Consider the following 18,546-nt stretch of genomic DNA (forward strand, 5'->3'; position numbering starts at 1 on the left):
TGCCACTTTCTCACTTATAATTCTTTCTGAATCTCATGTGCTTCCATGCAAAACACTTGTTCAAAATTGCTCCAGGATTGCCAATGACTTTGTAACAGCCAAATCCAAAGGACACTTTTCGTTCTTTACCTAACTTTTGTGGCCTGATCTCTTACTTTTGAAACACTCTCCTTCCTTGGCTAACTGAGCATTCCCTCTCATTATTCTTAAATGGTTCTTCTTCTCCACCTGTACCTTTGATGTCTACTAACGTTTAGGGGTTTATCCTTGATGTCTTGTGCTAGATTTCTTTTCAACTCCAGATTTCTATTTGGTTCTTTAATTTCCTTGTTTCGTTTTGTTTGTTTGTTTGTTTGTTGTTTTTTTTTTCTCTGTTCCCCAGGCTGGAATGCTGGAATGCAGTGGCACAATCACAGTTCACTGCAGCTTTAACCTCCTGGGCTCAAGTGATCCTCCTGCCTCAGTCTCCCAAGTAGCTGAGATGACAGGTGCATGCCACCACACTCAGCTAATTTTTTATTTTTAGTAGAGGGGAAGTCTCACTATGTTGCCTGGGCTAGTTTTGAACTCCTGGGCTCAAGCTATCCTCCCATCTTGGCCTCCCAAAGTGCCGGGATTACAGGTGTGACCCACTGTGCCCGGTTGTCTTTTTCATAATTTCTATTTATTAATATTCTCTATCTGGAGAAACATTGTTATCCTACTTTCCTTTAGTTCTTTATATATGGTTTCCTTTAATATATTTAAAATAGCTAGTTAAAGTCTTTGTCTAGTAAGTCCGATGTTTTGGCTTCCTTAGGGATAGTTTCTATTGACTGCTTTTTTTCCTAGGTATATAGGTCACCCTTTATTGTTTATCTGCATGTCTTTCTGTTTTTTGTCAAAAATTGCACATTTTAAATAATATAATGTAGCTCCTCTAAAAATCAATCAAATCCTCCTCTTTCCCAGTTTGTTGTTGTTGTTGCTGTTTATTGTTGTGGTTGTTTATTTAGTGACTTTTCCAAGCTAATTCTATTAAGTCTGTAATCTTTGTCCCACATGGCCACTGAATTTTCTCTTCCCTCAGCTACTGATTGCACAGAGATGTCCTTAAATGACTGAACTAAAAAGTCTCCTGGTCTTTACTGGACCTCTAGCTGCATGATGTGGTACTCAGCCAGGCAGTTTACAATTCCACCTTAGCCTTTGCCTTTTGCTTGTGCAGAGCCCCAAGTTTAGCCAGAGGTGAGCTTAGGACCTTCTCAGGTCTTTCCTGAGCATGTACACAACTCTGACCTTATATATGCCATTAGCCTTCTAGATTCCCAGGAATATATCAGATCTTTTCAAAGTCCCGTATGTACATCTTACTCCCCAACTTTTCCTTTTAAGTTTTTTGTTATTTTGTTGTTTACCCCAATTGGCACCTGAGGTAGCTACTTTGTTGAACAGTTGTGGTTGATTGTTCTTGACAAGTGCCTCTAGGGAAAATACTCTCTGCACTGGGTGAGTTTTCAGTGAGGTGAAATAAAGACAAAGCTTTCAAGTGGGGTTTACCAGGACACCACCAGACAGGTCATATAATGACAGTTCTCTGAGGAAGGGGCTTTGAAAGAGCTCCAACTCTGTTCTGACTTGTTCAGTGCCAGCTAGGCTGCTAATTTTCACCGTGACTGCAAGCTGTAGGTTTTCAAGGCTACCGTGGAGCTGCAGAAAGGGGGAGGTGTTAAGCCAGGTGAAAATGCCACAAAGCTTGTTGCTCTCACAGAGATTATGCTCTTTGTTGTTGTTTTAAGCATCCCCCACCTCCACTCCCAACAGATTGTTGTAAATCTGGTTAATTTTTAAAGTTACGGAAAAAGTTGATCTTGACAATTTTTGCCAGTGGTCTCCAAACTTTTATAAAGGACAGAACGTTTGGATGTTGTTATTTTGCCACTTCCCATAACATCACTGATCATCCCCGTAATTTTTAGATTTCTTTGAAAGATATTAGATTGTTTAAAGCAACAATAATAATAGTATATTGTGGGGGTTACAATATACTTAGGAGTAAGTGTATGGAAACAATAACATAAAAGATAGGAGAAGGTAAATAGGTGGCTGTAAAAGTCTTATATTATGTACAAAATGGCATAACACTATTTGAAGGTAGACGGTGATACATTAAAAATGCATGTTGTGGCCATGTGTGGCCCATGCTGGTATCCCAGCACTCTGGGAGGCCGAGGCAGGTAAATCACTTGAGGTCAGGAATTCAAGACCAGCCTGGCCAACATGGTGAAACCCCATCTCTACTAAAAAAAGAATACAAAAATTAGCTGGGCATGGTGGCACAAGCCTGTAGTCCCAGCTACTCGGGAGGCTGAGGCAGGAGAATGGCTTGAACCCGGGAGGCAGGGGTTGCAGTGAGCTGAAATTGTGCCACTTCTTTCCAGCCTGGGCAACAGAGCGAGACTCCATCTCAAAAAAAAAAAAAAAAACAAAAGAAAGAAAGAAAAAAGGAACTACACAGTGAGGGTCCCTTTTTTATTTAAAATTTTTTATTTAAAAAAAAAGAAAAAGAAACTGCATTGTACAAGTTTGTCATTTTATAGTTAAGGAATTAAAAGTTAAAGTGATTGACTGATAAAAATAGTTTCACACAGCCAGCCAGTCAACAGCAGAGCCATAGTAAAATTCTTACTTTATAAATTCTAGTCCAGTTGTCTCAAGAGAAAGTAATTTCCATGCAATGTCAACCAAGTATACAACTACATATAAATAACATGCTCATTTCAAATGATTCTTATTTAGCAAGTCCAGTAAGATCTCTACTTGGAAACATCCTGAATTTAGTTTTAATTAATTCAAATTCTCATCAATTAATCAAGATTATTTAAGTGTGCTCTACTTAATGGAACATCAAAAATATTGCAGCTAAACAATCACGTAAAGCACCAGCTACCAAGTTCAGAGAATATAATATTTCATTCAAATGAAAGACTAACTCGTTCACACTTAAGGAAAAAATGATGATTTTAAAATGTATGAAATCTGTATGTAGTATTACCTGTAGCTCCTAGTGGGTGTCCCTTTGAAATCAGTCCACCACTAGGATTTATAACCCACTTTCCTCCATATGTATTATCTCCTCTATCAACCAGTGTTGCACCTTGTCCTATAGAAGAAAAAATAATATTCACAAATGTTAATAGTAACAATAGAACAAATGATATGCTTTTATAAGATTTCCATATAGCCACAAATTTCCTGGAGCAAATATTTCTTAACAGTTCAAACTAACAACAATTTGACATAAGCACTTTCAAAAGTAATAAATACTTACAATTTCAGAACATTTCCTGAATGAAACAAAAGCTCCTATTAGTTTCATAGAGCTCTCTGGCTTCCAAAATTTCTCTAAATATGGTAGAGATTCAGAGAACTAGGAAAATAGAACTGAAATGGATATAATGCTATAACTAAAATAATTATGTCTGCTTTTTGGCCAAAATGCATAATTTTGCCAAAATGTGTTCTTTTCTATTTTCAACTGTACTGCTATATACAAGTATTTTTAATAAATATGGAAAAACAGGAGAAAAAAGACACTTTCATAAAATGAAGACAAACGTCTGAAAACACTGCTGAGCCACAAAAGTAAGATTAAAAAAAAATTACTTCATGTGCTCAGTGGCTTCAATATTCCTGTCAATTTCCTGGTCATTTGGTCATTCTCCCAGATGGTTAAGAAGTAAATAAAAATGTATGTATTGTATAAAATTGTCTTCCACATCATATTTACGATAAAGTAATAAGATGTGGACACTCCAAATCATGACAGTAATGATGGTGGTGATGCTGTCAAAGGTAGCGAATAGCTTTTGAGCACTCACTCTGGGTCAGGTCTTGTTCTAATTATTGTCTGTATATACAGTCTGCATCCACAGGTTCCACATCATGGATTCAACCATCCACAGATCAAAAATATTCAGAAGAGGCCGGGCACCATGGCTGATGCCTGTAATCCCAGCACTTTGGGAGGCCGAGGCAAGTAGATCACCTGAGGTCAGGAGTTTGAGACCAGCCTGGCCAACATGGTGAAACCCCATCTCTACTAAAAATACAGAAATTAGCCAGGCATGGTGGTGTACCCCTGTAATCCCAGCTACTCAGGAGGCTGAGGCAGGAGAATCGCTTGAACCTGGGAAGCAGAGGTTGCAGTGAGTCAAGGTTGCACCATTGCACTCCAGCCTGGGTGACAAGAGCAAAACTCTGTCTCAAAAATGCATATATATATATTTAGAAGAAAAAAAATTACAAAAAGCAAAACTTCAATTTGTATGTGCTGAGTACTACATTGAATCCATGTGAATGAAGTGATGTGCAGTTATTATAAGTAATCTAGACATTATTTAAAGTATAAGGGAGGATGTGCATAGGTTATATGCAAAAATTATGCCATTTTATATAAGCAACTTCCATGGATTTTGGTATCTGTGGGAGGTCTTAGAAACAACCCCCCACAGATACTGAGAGATGACCATATTTATATAATTTAATATTCAATCCTATGAAGTAGGTGCTATCATTCTCATTTCCGAGATGAGAAAACAGACAGAGATATTAAGAAATCAGCCAAGGCAACAGCAAGAGATCCAGAATTAATACTCAGGGACCCTGGCTCCACAGCCTGTGTTCTCAGCTAATATATTATATTGCCTTCAAAAACAAAAGTTCCTCTGTTGGTAAAATGAAATACACTAATCACAGGATTTTAGATGACTGACACTTCTAATTTGGCTTTAAATCTAGGTTATAGATAAAACCATTGGTTAAGGCATTCTCTCTTTTATTTTTTGGTATGTTTCTACCTTAGAAATTGCTCTGAGGTTGTAGTCATCAGAGATGAATCTATCTACTATTGCTACTTACAAACTGCTAAATATTGTTTCTGTAGCAAGTAATAGCAAACTAAACACAAGCTAACCCCTAAAAGTGAATAATTCACTACACTTTTCCTATAATATATACAATCTTGTAAAGTATTAAAAGATTCCAAAGGGAAGTTATCTTGAACTCATCAACTAAAAATATTCAGAGATTAAAGTACTGTAAATTAAAGTACTGTAAAGTACACTCTCACCTAGCATAGATAGGAAAACAAATGCATACGCTTTTGGAAAACAATTATTATACCTGTTCTGTGCCAAAAACTAAACTAGGAACTTAAGGATACAACAGCGAACCAAATGAAAATCCTTACCATCATGGAATTTAAGTTATTGTGGGGAGAGGGGTGAGGAAACGACAGACAATATGTAAAATAAGTAAAGAAATATGTAAAGTGGTGATAAATGCCAAGGGAAAAAAGAAAGCAGGAAAAGGGTATAGGACACACTGAGACAAGGAAGATGGAGGTGAGTGATTTATATTTCAGACAAAGTGATTGGAGAAGGCTTCCACTGAGAAGGACATTAGTCAAAGACCTGAAGGGAGTGAGGAAGCAAATCATGTATATTTGGAACAAAGGCCATGAAACAGGAGCGAGCTTCCAGTGCTTGAAGAAGGAAGCCAGTGTGGCTACAGCAGAGTAGACGATTCAGAGAAAAGCAGAGGAAGTCAGAGATGGGAGTGGGGAGTAAGGAGGACAGATCACATTTGGCTTGTTCATCTGAGTGAGTTGAGAAACTACTGGGTTTTGAATGAATGAATGAACTGATTTACTGCACATTCTAGCTTCAGTCTAGAGAGAGAAGGCGGAAGCAGTGAACCAGCTATAAGACTCCAACAATAACATAAATGAGAAACGATGCTGTTCTGCACTAGATTAGCAGTGACAAAAGTGGTGAGATGTGGTCATATTCTGGATGTATTTGAAGGTAGAGTCCATAGCCAACAGGACTTAGAGAGAGACTTAATGATGACTGTGAGAGAGAGAAAAGAATTCAAGCCTGATGGCTTCCAGTTTAAGCAACAGAAGGATGGGGAAGATTGAGGGAGGAGAAAGATTGAAAAATATTCATCACTCAATTTTGGACTTAGGTTTGAGATGCTTATGAGACATCCGAAGAAACCCCTAAAAAGCAGGCAGCTGGATTCTTGAGTCTAGAGGTTGGAGGAGCAGTTTAAGCAAGGAGTATAAGTTTGAAAGTAATCATTTTGGCCGGGCGTAGTGACTCACACTTGTAATCCCAGCACTTTGGGAGCCTGGGGTGGGTGGATCACCTGAGGTCAGGAGTTCGAGACCAGCCTGACCAACATGGTGAAACCATCTCTACTAAAACAAACAAAAAAAAAAAAATGCAAAAATTAGCCAGGTGTGGTGGCGCACCCCTATAATCCCAGCTACTTGGGAGGCTGAGGCAGGAGAATCACCTGAACCTGGGAGGGGGAGGTTGCAGTTAGCTGAATTATCACCATTGTACTCCAGCCTGGGCAGCAAGAGCAAAACTCTGTCTCGGAAAAAAAAAAAGCCGGGGGTGGTGATTCACACCTACAATCCCAGCACTTTGGGAGGCCAAGGCAGGCAGATCACCTGCATTCAGGAGTTTGAGACCAGCCTGGCCAGCATGGTGAAATCCCGTCTCTACTAAAAATACAAAATTAGCTGGGGGTGGTGGCGCATGCCTGCAATCCCAGCTACTCGGGAGGCTGAGGCAGGAGAATCACTTGAACCCAGGTGGTGGAGGTTGTGGTGAGCCAAGATCGCCCTATTGCACTCCAGCCTGGGCAACAAGAGAGAAACTCCATCTCAAATAAAAAAAAAAAAAAAAAGGAAGTAAGTAGTCATTTTATATCTGTATCTATATAAAACATTTAACTTTGAGATTAAGTTCCATATTAGGCAGAATATGTTCACCACAGTTCATCTCTTGCATTGATTACAACTGAAAACACTGGATATAAAAATAAAAAAATTTTAAAAACTACCTGAGGACTCTGAAAAGTAAATAAAAGCAGGGGGATTATAGAACAAGTAAAAACTTGGAGAAGCCACTGCATAAGGGTGAGGTCCTGGTTGCCTTTTTTCTTTTTAGGCTCTCTCTCTCAACAGCTTTGCCCCAAGGTTGAGCACAGCCCTGGAACACCATGGCAGCAGAAGCAGCAAAGGTAGCTAAAACTCTAACAGAAACCCCATCTTCCTAACCAAAGGAACTAGGAAAAGAAACCTCCGCAGGCTGGAGAGTAAGGGAAGAAGTCCACAGTGGAGTGAACCAGAGAAGAGGGTCCCCTAATTCTGTGTACAGACCTGTACAAGTCTCAGGCTCACTCTGACATAGGCATACGTTTAGAGAGCTGAGCAAAGACTTTAACCACCACCCTCTGAAGGCAAGACAGAACTTATTGTCAGAACATACTGGCTTAAATGCTTGTTAAAACAAAAACCAACATTCTCCAAAGGATCTGTATAACAGAACATTCACCCTGTCCAGGATACAATCCAAAATTATTTGCTACACAAAGAATCAGAAAATGTAACCAATACTCTCAAGGTAAAAGACCATCAACGATGCAAAACCTAAGAAAGCCCAGTTTATGGAATTATTAAAGACTTTAAAACAGCCATTAGAACTGCAAGGTAAAGAAAGCCCACTAGAAATGAAAAAAAAGATACAGGCTCTCAGCAGAGAAACAGAAACTATAACATGAACCAAATGGAAATTTTAGAACTGAAAATACCATATTTGAAATAGAAAATTCACTAGAATGGTTCATGAGTAGAAAGAAGATGAAGGAGGAGTCAGTGAATTTAAAGATATATCAACATAAATTATCAAATGTGAAGAACAGAGAGAAAAGGGATTCAAAGTGACAGTTTCAGGGATCTATGGGACAATATCCAAAGGTTTAATATAGGCATCATTGGAGCCCAGAAGCAGAGAAAAATTTGAAAATCCCAATATATAATATTATAAAGACATTTTCAGTTGAAGGAAAACTGAGAGAATTCAGGCTAATTTTTTGTATATTTAGTAGAGACGGGCTTTCACCACGTTCGCCAGGATGGTCTCAATCTCTGGACTGCCTTGGATGATCCGCCCGCCTTGGGCTCCCGAAGTGCTGGGATTACAGGCATCAGCCACTGCGCCCTGCCAACTGGGAGAGATTTACCCCCCAGAAGACATCTGACAATATTTGGAGACATTTTATGGTTGTTACAACTGTGGGGGGTGGTGCTACTGGCATTTAGTAGATAAGAGGTGGGGATATTGCTGAATATCCTGCCATACACAAGCTGTATCACAAGAATGATAGAGCTCAAATGTCAACAGTGCCAACGTTGATAAATCATGCTCTATAGCAACCACTGGGATAAAGGAAGAAGAAAAAACAAAGAGATATGGTGAAAAAAAAATCGATAAGTTGAAATGGCATACTAAAAATATTTAAATAATGCAAAAGAAGTCAAGAGGAGGGGCACAGAAGAACAAAAATTACAGGTCAAATAGAAAACAGATAATTAAATGACCAACCTAAATCCTACTATATCAATAATTACATTAATGATCTAAATCACTATTGTCTAACAGAAAAATAATGCCCACACAATACTTTTAAATTTTCTAGTACATATTTTATTTAATTTATACATTATATATATATATAAAATATTTTCATTCAACATGCAATCAACATAAAAAAATTATCAGTGGGCCAGGTGGCTCATGCCTGTAACCCCAGCACTTTGGGAGGCTGAGGCGGGTGGATTACTTGAGGCCAGGAGTTTGAGAACAGTCTGGGCAACATGGTGAAACGCTGTCTCTACTAAAATTACAAAAATTATCTGGGCATGGTGGCATGTGCACCTGTAATCTCAGCTACTCAGGAGGCTGAGGCACAAGAATCGCTTGAACCCAGGAGACAGAAGTTGCAATGAGCGGAGATCACACCATTGCACTCCAGCCTGGGCAACAGAGCAAGACTCTGTCTCAAAAAAAAAAAAAATTATTAATGAAATACTTTACATTATATTTTTCAATATGACAACTCCCAAACCCCATGTGTACTTCACACTTACAGCACACATCAATTTGGACTAGCTACACTTCAAAGACTAAAGTATAGCTAGTGGCTATCATTATTAGCACAGGTTTCAACACTCCAGTTAAAAGGCAAAATTCAACAAAGTAGATTTAAAAAAATACATTATCGTGGCTGGGCATAGTGGCTCACGCCTGTAATCCCAGCACTTTGGGAGGCCTAGGTGGGTGAATCACCTGAGGTCAGGAGTTTGAGACCAGTCTGGCTAACATGGTAAAACCCTGTTTCTACTAAAAATACAAAAATTAGCCAGGCGTGGTGGCGGGTGCCTGTAATCCAAGCTACACAGGAGGCTGAGGCAGAAGAATCACTTGAACCCAGGAGATGGAGGTTGCAGTGAGCGGAGATTGCACCACTGCAGTCCAGCCTGGGCTACAGAGAGAGAGTCTGTCTCAGAAAAATGAAAAAACAAAAAAAAATTATTGCTTACATGCTGCCTATAAGAGATACACTTTAAATAAATTAACATAAACAGGTTGAAAGCAAATGAATAAAAGCTCATGCAAAGAATAAGCATAAGAAAGATGGAGTAGCTATTTTGATCAGATAAAAGAGCCTTCTAGACAAATAATATAATCATAATACAAATTATTTGGATACCCCATCATCTTAGTGTTGGTACTGCCTAATACCACAAGTTCTAAAAAGTCCACTACCAAAACACCTTACATTCACTTCCCACAGTGTGGCAGAGCCAATGTGAAGGGAAAAGCGAATAGTGAATTCTTTTATCTAATGGTCCAAATGAAGTTTTCTCAATAAAATTTACCAAATTAATCTGCCCTATTGGAAAATGTTACCTTCTGGACAGAGTCCCAATGCTTCATAAGTAAGGAGTTCATTGGTAGAAAAGCAATCGTGAAGTTCTATTACGTCAATATCATTTGGTGTCAGGCCAGATTTCTCATAGCATTTTCTTGCAGCTTCTTTACTCATATCAAAGCCAACCTAAAACCACAACCATATATAAATAAAGGGCACCAAAACTAGGCCTTTTAGACAAGTAGTTTAAGAGATTAATAGATGCATAACCTTAACAACTGATAATTGACCATATATATTGAAATCTTGGCCAGGTGCAGTGGCTCATGCCTATAATCCAAGCACTTTGGGAAGCTGAGGCAGGAGGATCGCTTGAGCCCAGGAGTTTGAGACTAGCCTGGGCAACATTGGAAGATCCTGTCTTTACAAATAATTTAAAAATTAGCCCAGCGTGGTAGTATGTGCCTGGGGTCCCAGATACTCGGGAGGCTAAGCTGGGAGGATCGTTTGAGCCCAGGAGGTCAAGGCTGCAGTGAACCAGGATCACCCCACTGAATTCCAGCCTGGATGAAAGAGCAAGATTCTGTCTCAAAAAAAAAAAAAGAAGAAGAAGAAGAAAAGAAAGAGAGGAAAGGGAAAGGGAAAGAAAGGGAGGAAGGAAGGGAGGGAGGGAGGGAAGGAAGGAGGGTCGGTCAATTGATTCTATATTACACAGAAAGTCCAAATAAAATAACATCTAGGAGAAGTATGTACATATTCAATTTTGCACTAAAAAAGACAGAATTTTTAAATAAAATATATAAAAAGGACCTAGAATTCCTCAGAGCGTATCTTGTGCTAAGTTACAAAACCTCTGTCAAACTATAATGTATAGTTGTGATAAACAAGTTGCAGACATTTATTACCAGATCATTATGAGTCAGATACACTGAAAAATATGGGAAAATTTCTATATAAATTGACACAATCTTCTTTAGAAGATCATCTAGGATTCAAACCATTTTTCTAAAGTCCATGCTCCTAATATGTCTTTGGCCTCAAATAATAAAATAACTTTTCTTCAAGGAATAAAACTGTGAGGCCAGGCATGGTGGCTCATGCATGTAATCCCAGCACTTTGCCACTTTTGAAGGCCAAGGCAGGTGGATCGCTTGAGTACAGGGGTTGAAGACCAGCCTGGGTAACATGGCAAAACACTGTCTTTACAAAAAAAAAATAATAATAATACAAAAATTTAGCCAGGTGTGGTGGCACATGCCTGTAGTCCCACTTACTCTAGAGGCTGAAGTGGGAGGATTGCTTGAGCCTAGGAGGCAGAGGTTGCAGTGAGCTATGATCGCATCACCACACTCCAGCCTGGGCAACAAAGCAAGATCCTGTCTCAAAAAGAAAAAGAAATAAAACTGTGGTGTAATGAAAAACGTACTATAACCAGTAAACCTAAGTATAAATTCCACCTCTGCCACAATCTAACTGTGATCTTGGGCAGTTACAAAAACATTTTCCAATTCACAGTGTTGTAAAATCATTCTGTAAACTATAATTTAGCATGCAATTTTGTGTATTGTGTGTATGTCTTCAAATATTCAACTAACTCTAGGTCTGAATTTTCATCTTTTTTACTTTTTCGATTTTGTACTCAATCTTTAATCAGAATTTTTAAAGTGGTGAGGGTCAAGAAAGGTCATTAAAATCATCTTTGTGGCCATATGTGGTGATTCACACCTGTAATCCCAGCACTTTGGAAGGCTGAGGCAGGTGGATCACTTGAGTCAGGAGTTTAAGACCAGCCTGGGAAACATGGCAAAACCGTGTCTCTACAAAAAATATAAACATTAGCTGGCAGTGGTGGCATGTGCCTGTAGTCCCAGCTACTTGGGAGGCTGAAGTGGGAGGACTGATTGAGCCTGGGATGTGGAAATTACAGTAAGCTGAGATCGCACTACTGCACTGCAGCCTGAGTGACACAGTAAGACCCTGTCTCAAAAAAGAAAAGAAAAGAAGAGAAGAGAAAAGAAAAGGGACAACAAAACAAACAATCTTTGTTTTTTCCCTTAACTCTGTAACATTGGAGTTCTAGGCATAGTCAACTTAAAATAATGATAAATAGCATGTCTAGTTAATTAAAAGTTATTATATAATAATGCATGGCTCTATCACAAGAAGCATGAGACTCTATCTTAAAAATAAAAAATAAAAATAACAAATAAAACAGAATCTCAGACATACCATTTTAATAACGCTTTTTTCTTCAAACGAGCTTGGCAAATCAGTCATCATTTCTTGTGCCAAAATTTCCACAGCTTTGGATTGCAGGCCATACTTCTGTACAAATGCTTCACTGGCCAAAATTGCTGCTGCAGCACCATCTGAAGTGGGACTAAGAGGAAGTAAAAACAATTCTAGGAGTTTCTTCTATGTGAAAAGAAAGGCCAAATATACTTGCTGGTCAGTGGATTGTCTTCTTTGTGATATCTACAGTTGTAAATCTCATGCTTCCCACCTAAGGACTGAACCTCTATCAAGAACTTAAATGTTGTCAATCACTAGTTGGTATCTAAGAGTCCCAAAAAGTTCTATTTTTTTTTTTTTTTTTTTTTTTTTTGAGATGGAGTTTCACTCTTGTTGCCTAGGCTGGAGTGCAATGGTGTGATCTTGGCTCACTGAAACTGCAACCTCCTCCTCGTGGGTTCAAGTGATTCTTCCGCCTCAGCCTCCCGAGTAGCTGAGATTGCAGGCATGCGTCACCACGCCCAGCTAATTTTGTATTTTCAGTAGAGACAGGGTTTCTCCCTGTTGGTCAGGTTGGTCTCGAACTCCCGACCTTAGGTGATCTGCCCGCCTCAGCCTTCCAATGTGCTGGGATTACAGGCATGAGCTACCGCACCCGGCCCCAAAAAGTTCTTATTGCAAAGAATCACCAATTTGCCTCTGGAGATGCATAAGGCATCTTCTGAGGAGTGAGTCCAAAAGGTTATTCCTATCCTAGTACAGACTGCCCCAGCTCCAACTTTACTATCTCCAAATAACTCAGTCCTGAAATCCTTTTGGAAACTGGGAAAAGATAGATTGGGGATACTAAACCATCTGCTTTAGTTAAGACTCTCGATATCTTAAATAGATCTTTCTCTTACAGCAAATTGGGATGGAAGGTAGCAAACACAAGAAGCCCTCTGCAACTTCAGTTAGATTTTCTAAATGGGCAGACCCTCATATCACAACAAATAAAAGCTGACCCAACTTATTTCTTTCCATCCCAGCCTGTATCTACAGGGCACAGCCAGGTGTTAACTGGGACACAGGCAGGAGCTAGGCAGTACTCACTCAATTGTCTAGGAGACAGATACTGTCAAGCACTTTGCAAGAAACAACTATTACCAACATTAGAGCTATGAATTTTTCCTTGTTTTACTTTTACTCATAGCTACTATTATAGAGTAGTATTTCCTGTAGTAGAAGTACATAGCAGGGAAAACAAAATGCTTTGGACTCCACTGGCCCCCTAAGCCACAGTTTAGTGAATAAATACAATTGAAATCACCAAAGTAGGTAGAAGTCATGCAAGAAGAAGTAAAACACATCATTTGCCAAGAGAAGAGGCAGTCTGTCTCCAGGCAGGAGTAGGAAGTAAGGGTACTCTAGTGAAGTGACCCAGAGTGGGGACGTGGGATGGGGACGGCACTGGGAGGAGTTCTGTGAAAGCTCTGCCCAGATACAGAGCCTAAGGTTTAACCACAGGGGGGTGGCAGGAAGGGGAGCAGTTACTTCTCTCATTAAATGTTAAAATATATGTTTCTTACCAACATTGTAAGATAGTCAAAAAATCAAAAACTTTTTTAGATGCCATCACTTCATCTAAACTGTATTCATCTTGGAACTGGGAATACCTAAATACAAAATAAATATTAGTTACAGAATGTGAGATAGCAACTGTAATTTTTGTTGCAGAGTCAGAAACAGAATAACATGTAAGTGTTCTTTTCACAACCAAAAGATAGATTTTTATGAATAGCTATAAATGTCATCTGAATTGACCTTTTAAAAAATCCTAACTCTAAAATACAGTATGTTTGATTTTTAAACATTTGGTCTTTGTCCTGCATTCCTGGCTTGGAGCTTCCAGAGCCCTTGGAATTTCCTGAATGATAGAAGTTGGTGTTATGCTAATGAGGTCCCTTATAGTGGGCCTTGTTATCTTGAAAATGGAAGACTGACCACCAAAAGACCAACCACGTGACTATAGAGTTGAGACTTTTGAGCCAGCTCAACCTCTAAGAAGAAGAGGAAAGCTGGAGATTGAGTTCAGTCATGTGGCCAGTGATTTAATCTAGCATGCCAATATAATGAAGCCACAGTAAAAAATCTGGATATGGTGTTCAGCGGGGCTTCCTGATTGGTGAACATCTTGATGGATCCGGAGGATGACATGTCCTGACTCCATAGGCAAAAGGCAAGAAAGCTTTGCTTGGGATCCTCCCAGACCTCGCTCTATATGCCTCTTCATTTGGCTGTTTCTGATTTATATCCTTTATAGTAAAACTGTAAGTTTAAGTACTTGCCTGAGTTCTGTAAGTTGTTCTAGTGAATTATTGAACCTGAGGGAGTCATGGGAACCCCTGGATTTGTGGTCAGTTGGTCAAAAGTATGGGTGGCATGGGCATCCCACTTGCAGCTAATGTCTGACGTATGAGCAGTCTTGTGGAGGACTGGGTCCTTAATTCATGGAGTTTGCATTAACTCCCAGGTGCTTCATGGTAGAATTGAGTTGCAATATACCCAGTTGGTGTTAGACCAGTTGGGGATTAAAACAGAATACCATATTTGTGTTTCCTGGCAAATTATAGAATACTAGTTCCTTAAAAGCAAAATCAAATGACCTGCAATTCAGCCAGCGTTTGAGGTGATAACATTATACAAGTACATTAATTATGGCTAATGGAGCTTTTAAATAAATGTACAAAATATCCAAGCGTGGTGGCTCACATCTGTAACCCCAGCACTTTGGGAGGCTAAGGTGGGCAGATCACCTGAGGTCAGGAGTTTGAGACCAGCCTGACCAACATGGCAAAACCCCATCTCAACTAAAAATATAGGCTGGGTGCAGTGGCTCACGCCTGTAATCCCAGCACTTTGGGAGGCAGAGGCAGGTGGATCACAAGGTCAAAAGTTCAAGACCAGCCTGGCCAAGATGGTGAAACCCTGTCTCTACTAAAAATACAAAAATTAGCCGGGTGCTGTGGCAGGTGCCTGTAATTCCAGCTACTCGGGAGGCTGAGGCAGGAGAATCGCTTGAACCAAGAGGGCGGAGGTTGCAGTGAGCTGAGATCATGCCACTGCATTCCACCCTGGGTGACAGAATGAGACTGTGTCTTAAAAAAAAAAAAAAAAAAAAAAAAATCAGCCGGGCATGGTGGTTCCTGTAGTCCCAGCTACTAGGGAGGTGGAGGTTGCAGTGAGCCGAGATCACGCCACTGCACTCCAGCCTGGGTGACACAGAGAGACTGTGTCTCAAAAAACAAACAAACAAACAAAAAGAATCATTAGCTTAAATAATATTCTAAATATAAAGTGGCCAAAAACTGAAACGGAAAAGTTGTCAAAAGTTTACTTGGGTATAAGCCTTTTGTAAGAAAAAAATAAAACATTCTAGTTAATATAGAATTATATATTCTATATTTGCTTTTCAAGTATAAAGTTGCATATTACACAGTACGATAACCCAGATTTTCATTATTTCATGTCTCTGAAATACTTACGGGTTATTAACTGAATGTTTATGATTTTTCCATCCAATTTTTGCAAAGTGTTCAATTTTTGTTCCTGTAGAGAAAGCAAACATCTACCAGTGGGTGAATGTTTTTCTGCTGCTTATTAACAAATGTTGCAATGGTACTCAGTGTTCTGCTAAATATTTCCATGTTTTCCCTTTCATATATATCATCAGCATTAAAAACTTCAGCACTGTTCCCTCAAAAAAATTTTATTTATAATTAAATGTAGGCCTAATTAATGAACTGAATCAACTAATCGGCACACAAGATAAAAACAGTTCAAACTGATCTATTCTAATTAAAATAAGTAGGATCCAGTTTCAAAAATGAGAAAACATGGCCTAAACATACTCTAAAACATAGTGGTTTTAAGGCAGGAGAACACTGCCAGCAGTTCCTCTAGGAATCTGTCAAACACCCTAGTACCCTAGACTGAGAGAATTTTACACAACTCGCACTCTCCGGGGCATGATAAAATATTTCATCTTTCTCCCTTTCCTTGTGATGAAACAGAAAAGTTTTTAGAAGAGTTATATCCTGATAAGAAATGCATATGCCTTTTAAATTTCTTAACAGAAAATTTAAATAATCATGTCAGGAACACAAAAAAAAGTATAGTAATGAGGTAAAACATGCAAAAAAAATTTTTTTTTTACCACTTTTAAAAAGACAAAACAGAATAAAATAGGCTTTGAATTCTCATCTGGTGCTGTAAAGGCCAAAGAAAAAAGAAAGCCACCAATGAGAGCTGATAATGTTATATTAATGGCACAGTAAAGTACAAAGTTCCCATGTCTGTTTTCTCTCTCTCTTCTCTATCAAGGAGGATGATCTTCAGAGCAAAAACGACATACATATAATTAAGCAAATCTTATCCAAATTCTAATAAAAAGAGAAGATAAATTCCACACTTGTGATCTTCTAACAATAAAAATAGTGATCAGGGCCAGGCACGGGGGCTCATGTCTGTAACCCCAGCACTTTGGGAAGAAGCCGAGATGGGTGGGTCATTTGAGGTCAGGAGTTCAAGACCAGACTAGCCAGCACGGTGAGACCCCATCTCTAATAAAACTACAAAAATTAGCCAGGCGTAGTAAAAATACAAAAATTAGCCAGGTATAGTGGCACATGCCTGTCATCTCAGCTACTCGGGAGGCTGAGGCAGGAGAATCACTTGAACTAGGGAGACAGATTGCAGTGAGCTGAGATTGCACCACTGCACTCCAGCCTAGGTGACAGCGTGAGACTTCATCTCAAAAAAATAGTGATTGGGAGGAGGCCAATAGGGGTTCAACAAGAATAAGACAAGTCAAATTATGTGTTATCTTTTCGTGACTGAACTGACTGTTAGATCAAAGAAAACATAGTATCTGGATAGCAGAAAGAAAAATAATGAAATTTCTCAAAACACCATTTTGGACAAGATAAGGAAATACTATAGTGTGGGATTTTGGGGGAGGTATTTTCATTTTTATCTTTTTGGTGTTACAAAAAAAAAAGAGGATTCTTCTGTCAAGTAAGTTTAGACTATGGTTAAACAAAGCTAAATACATGTCTCTACTGTAAGACATTTGGAGCCTTTACTATTGCACTATGTGCATTATGACTATCTAGAAGAGGACTAAAGTATGAAGCATTTCCCAATATTACACTCATGTGAAACAACAGGCATTAATTAATGCATTGACCTAGAGAAAAGTTTCCAGCACTAACTTCTAACCTCAGCTCTGCTCTTGTTAATATTTATATTACAAAGTAAGTAAGAAAACTAGAGGCTCTCTCACCAAACCTAAAGCTGGAAGGGACTGCTATAATGTTGAATTTCAACAAGGTCTATCAATAGGATGGATCAGAATATAAATTAAATGCTCAGTTCTATTCTTGAACTCCCACAACAACCTGCAAAAAGAAGCAACAACTATGAGAAACCTCAAGCTCAGTGAGATTTCAGAGTGTGATGTGACTAGCAGAATAGCTTACTTGGGATCACAGTACAGCAATTAGACTGGTTATGGGTTATGAAACAAGTCGAACGAGAATAGTTCAGAGAAGAAATGAAATATAGGGTCAGTCTGGCTTCAGATATTTGAAGGGCTACAAGGTAAAAGAGGCTTTTTCTGTCATTCTCAGAAGACAAAAACAAGAGCACGGATGCTAACCACCTATTAGAAGTTACTCAAATTCTCCAAGCTTCAGGTTCCTCATATGAAAAATAAGCATACACTCACCTCTTAAAATAATTGTTATATTTGGTATGTAAAATATCTAAGACGTGTGAGGCACGCAACAAAGAGCAGCTACTTATTACTGGGAGAAAGGGCTGCACAAGAGCTTTTGAGTGAGACAGAAATAGAATGGAACATAGGCTCTCCTACTTATTGACCCTATGATCCTGGTCAAAAACTTGTCTGAATATCAGATTCTTCTGCTATAAAGTGAGATAATAACATCTGTAATAATGGATTCTTGTGATAGCTGAATGAGATAACATACATATGGAAATTCACTCCTTCATTCAATAAATGTTTGTTGAGTAATTAAATATGCTGAAGACTATAGAAGAGAAAGAAAACAAAACAAAAAAAAAAAACTTCTTTCTGGTTAAATAACATGCCAAGTTCTGTGCTTGGCTGTGTATATCAAGGTAAACAAAGCAGACATGGCCCCTGCTTTCATGGAGTTTATAGACTAATAAAGAAGACAAAAATTAAACAAGTAAAACCACATATGATAAATACATGAATATAAATAGTGCTAAGTGCTATGAAGGAAGCAATATGAAGCTATCTAAGAAAACGAATAACAGGAGGGGCTACTTTGATTTGAATAGTCATGGAGGGTCTTTCTAAATTTTAAAGATGAATTAATTACACAACACTGACTTGTGCCAGGCACTATTCTTTTTTTTTTTTTTTTTTTCTTTTATACTTGGTTTAGCCAGGTACTATTCTAAGTTAACAATCAATGTACAGGAAATAAGACAAATAAAAATCCATGTTTTTGT

General features: G+C 38.7%; 1 protein-coding gene across 4 annotated transcripts in view; it reads right to left on the reverse strand.

Moving 5' to 3' along the window:
* The window catches only part of SCP2 (sterol carrier protein 2), a 122,924-nt gene that overhangs the window by 58,170 nt on the left and 46,208 nt on the right, over positions 1–18,546 (reverse strand). For all 4 annotated transcript variants that reach the window (XR_002725575.1, XM_023188385.2, XM_023188391.3 and 1 more), the window contains 5 exons: positions 15,528–15,591; positions 13,572–13,658; positions 12,001–12,151; positions 9,810–9,957; positions 3,035–3,142 (listed from right to left, as the gene is read on the reverse strand). Coding sequence is in view for 3 of the 4 variants with exons in the window: in XM_023188385.2 (XP_023044153.1) it covers positions 3,035–3,142; positions 9,810–9,957; positions 12,001–12,151; positions 13,572–13,658; positions 15,528–15,591 (558 nt within the window). In the remaining variant the exon portion in view is untranslated. The remainder of the gene's footprint in view (positions 1–3,034; positions 3,143–9,809; positions 9,958–12,000; positions 12,152–13,571; positions 13,659–15,527; positions 15,592–18,546) is intronic.

The sequence above is a fragment of the Piliocolobus tephrosceles genome, chromosome 1 (assembly GCF_002776525.5).
Source record: "Piliocolobus tephrosceles isolate RC106 chromosome 1, ASM277652v3, whole genome shotgun sequence".
NCBI classification, from domain to species: domain Eukaryota; kingdom Metazoa; phylum Chordata; class Mammalia; order Primates; family Cercopithecidae; genus Piliocolobus; species Piliocolobus tephrosceles.